Source organism: Propithecus coquereli, unplaced genomic scaffold (assembly GCF_000956105.1).
Source record: "Propithecus coquereli isolate 6110/MARCELLA unplaced genomic scaffold, Pcoq_1.0 Scaffold100, whole genome shotgun sequence".
NCBI classification, from domain to species: Eukaryota; Metazoa; Chordata; class Mammalia; order Primates; family Indriidae; genus Propithecus; species Propithecus coquereli.
The window spans coordinates 4,202,790-4,205,867 of record NW_012133859.1 but is presented as its reverse complement, the minus strand read 5'-3'; the positions used below and the strand labels follow the sequence as shown (position 1 = coordinate 4,205,867).

General features: G+C 42.1%; 1 protein-coding gene across 1 annotated transcript; it reads right to left on the bottom strand.

Annotated features, from left to right (window-relative positions):
* Positions 1-1,789: 1,789 nt before the first annotated feature.
* Positions 1,790-3,073, bottom strand: BASP1 (brain abundant, membrane attached signal protein 1; the record flags this gene model as incomplete). Its single annotated transcript, XM_012642687.1, has 1 exon — positions 1,790-3,073. A coding segment is annotated over one exon (354 nt), but the record flags the coding sequence as incomplete, so codon positions are not given.
* Between the last annotated feature and the right edge of the window lie 5 nt (positions 3,074-3,078).

The following is a 3,078-nucleotide window of genomic DNA, read 5'->3' as shown; positions in this document are numbered from 1 at the left end:
AGGCTGATTTGATTATTCTAATCACCAAAAAGGCTAGTGAATTTTTTAAATTTTTAATTAAAATTAAGAATTTTAATTTAATTAAAAGAAGGGGAAGCTGGGGGAAAACAGTGAATTCATAATACCACCAAGCACATTTTTCTGCAAGAAATGCATGGCTTTTAATATTAGTAACTATATAAATGCCCTCCATGGTTCATTGAATCTCTGTTACCGCTCTACCACTACCCAGCTCCTGGGCTATTTTATATATGCTAAGACACATGGGTAATAATTTGGACATTCCCCTTCTGTTTTTCTTATCTAAAAGTTGCTTGGTGGTTAATGTGTTTACAGATTTCTTGCATGCTGTGCTTTCAAGCATGAAGAATTCAAATTTATTTCACCATAGAAACAAGAACCCAAAATGCAAAAAAGTGATCATAAACATCAATTGAACCCAACAGTTATAATATTTGCCAAACACTCAGTGTTACCATTTCTTCTTCCTCGATTATTACCCACTGACAACATCTTAGGTGTGGGACAGACGACAGGCAACTCAGAAGACACTTGGAGAGGATTTTTTTTCCCCTTTTTTATTTAACCAGGTGTAATGTGACCTGTAAGAATGGAACCAGGTTCATCTGCACTCACCCCATTGCTAATGTCCCTTTGAGAATTAGTTCCACTACATTGACCTTCACAAAAATCATACGAAATTATGTCAGAGTTTTCTGAAGTATGAAATTGTTATTTATTACTCTGGGTAATGACCACTCAATCCACTGCCTTCAAAAATGTGATTATTTAACCGACTCAAGCATAAGTCTTTGCAGTGGCTAGGGAAATTTTTTGTGTGTGTGTTTTGTATTTGAGATTTGATTTCCAATATCCAACTGGAAAACATGCAAATCTCTACCAAGAGATGCAAGAGACGACTGCTTCTTTTCTCAGGTGCGAGGACTGATGTGCATGCCTGGCCATTCCATAAAAGTCAGCGCTTGCACCCATCCTCCAACCCCTCCCTCCATCTGCAGCATGGAGGAACCTGAGCACACTGATGGTCACTATTTGAGCTCTGAAGGAGAAGTCAAGAGATGGAGGTGGCATTACATCTGCAGGTGAATACCTGTGCGTTGCCATATAAAATGTCACCAGGCATGTGCACAAACTACTAAATAGTTTAGAAGTCATAACATCCATGCCCTCTTGTAGGTAAAACAAGGGAGGTCTGGAGAGGTTAGAAGTGACTTAAAAGCCATACCAGTCATTAGTGGCAAAACCAGGACAGAAATCCAGTCACCATAAAGGCCACTTCCACGCTTGCTTTCTCACCGCCTGCCTCACAGCACTCTGGTCGCCTTTCCTGGCTCTGTGATGAACGTGATAAAAATAAACACCCAGGAAGAAGCGGGAGGTGAATCGAATGATCATCAGTGGTTTCACAATTTACATCCATAGAATGTTTCTGTAAGATCCTATCATTCTTTTCTTCCCATCCTTTGAAGATCAATTCTATTTATTGCCTTTTCATGAGTTTTATTCAAAATTTTTGTTGTTTTTAATTAATTACACCCACATTAAGTTATAGGGTGCATATCTGTAAGTTTTCAGTTTAGCTTCTGAGATAATTTATTGACATTGATCCAGTTATTTTGTTTTTTAAACAGATAATGTTTACAAAAATTTGAGGATCCTGCTTTATACTTCTATCCAAATATATTCAGGAAAATGCCCAATACAGTGCTCTGTTCTCTAATAAGGCAGTTACCGGGAGGGACAAAGGGGAGGTAAAAGAAAACCAACAGTCTTTATCTCTTCTTTTTAATTGTTTAACTTTATTACTGTTGCACCATTTATACAATTACATATAATTTCAATGCATCCATTGTACTTTTTTTTGTTTTTTTTATTTGTTTTTTTTTTCCATTTTCCAATGAGTGGTGTGTTGGTGTCTGTGACACAGAATGGAAGAGAAACTGGAACTGCAATGAACGCAGACTTTTTTTTTTTTTTTTCATTTCCACTGACCAATAAACAGAACTACAGGTGCACCCAACCACGGACATGCATTAACTCGTCATGAGAAATCTAGGTAGGCTAAGTAGGATGAGAGAATGTTTGTTACTCCCAAAAATATCTGGAGAGGAAGAATGGAGGATTGGCATCGAGATACATGTGGACAAGCTAAGTGGGCTCTGTCTGAAAGTTGGCATTCATCCACAACATTAAAAAAATATCAAAATAAGAAAGGCTGTAAATTAAAAAGAAAACACAGAAAATACTGCTTTCATAAAGATCTGATTGCCTTGGCACAGGCCCTGTGGGCAGAATCAAACGCATCACTCCCAACTGCCCTGGTAGAAGAAGAAAAGCCGTTCGGATCTTGGCGGTGGAGCACGTGAAACAGCAGTCAGTTCAGGTACTAGCGATGTACTGCACTTTCAGACATGGATCTTGAACTCCAGGACTTCTTGGTAAAGTTGACTGAAGGTATATTAGATATTTCCCCACAAAAATACTATTTGGATTCTCCCCACCCCCTCCCTCCCTTGATGGGACACATCCTTTTTTTTTCCTTGGGCAATACATATCATTACTTCCAATTTGAAACAAGTTAGTATAGGACAGAGAGAGGAGAGACAGAGAGAAAGAGAGGAGAGAGAGAGGAGAGAAAGAGATAGGTTTTTTTGTTGTTTTTTTTAAGCGGTATTATTTTTTCCATAGGCTGTCCTTGTCACTCTTTCACTGCTACGGTTTGATCAGAATTAGCTGCCGGGGCCTCGCCAGCCTTAAGCTCTTCTGCGGGGGCTGCAGGGGCCTGGGCCTTGGGGGTAGAACTAGGTGCTTCCGTGGCTGCCGGGGTCTCCTTGCTGGAGGCGGCGGCCTCCGTGCTGCTAGGTTTTGAGTCTGAAGCCGGGGCCCCGTCACTTTTCGTCTCCTGGGCGGCAGGGGCTGCGGGAGCCTCAGTCTTTTTGGGGTCCCCTTCCTCCTTGCCCGGGCCGTCCCCGGCGGCGGGCGCCGCGCTCTCGGCCGGGCCCGCGGCGGCCTCGGCAGCTCTGGGGGCCTCGCCGCCCGCAGCGGGGCCGGAGGCCG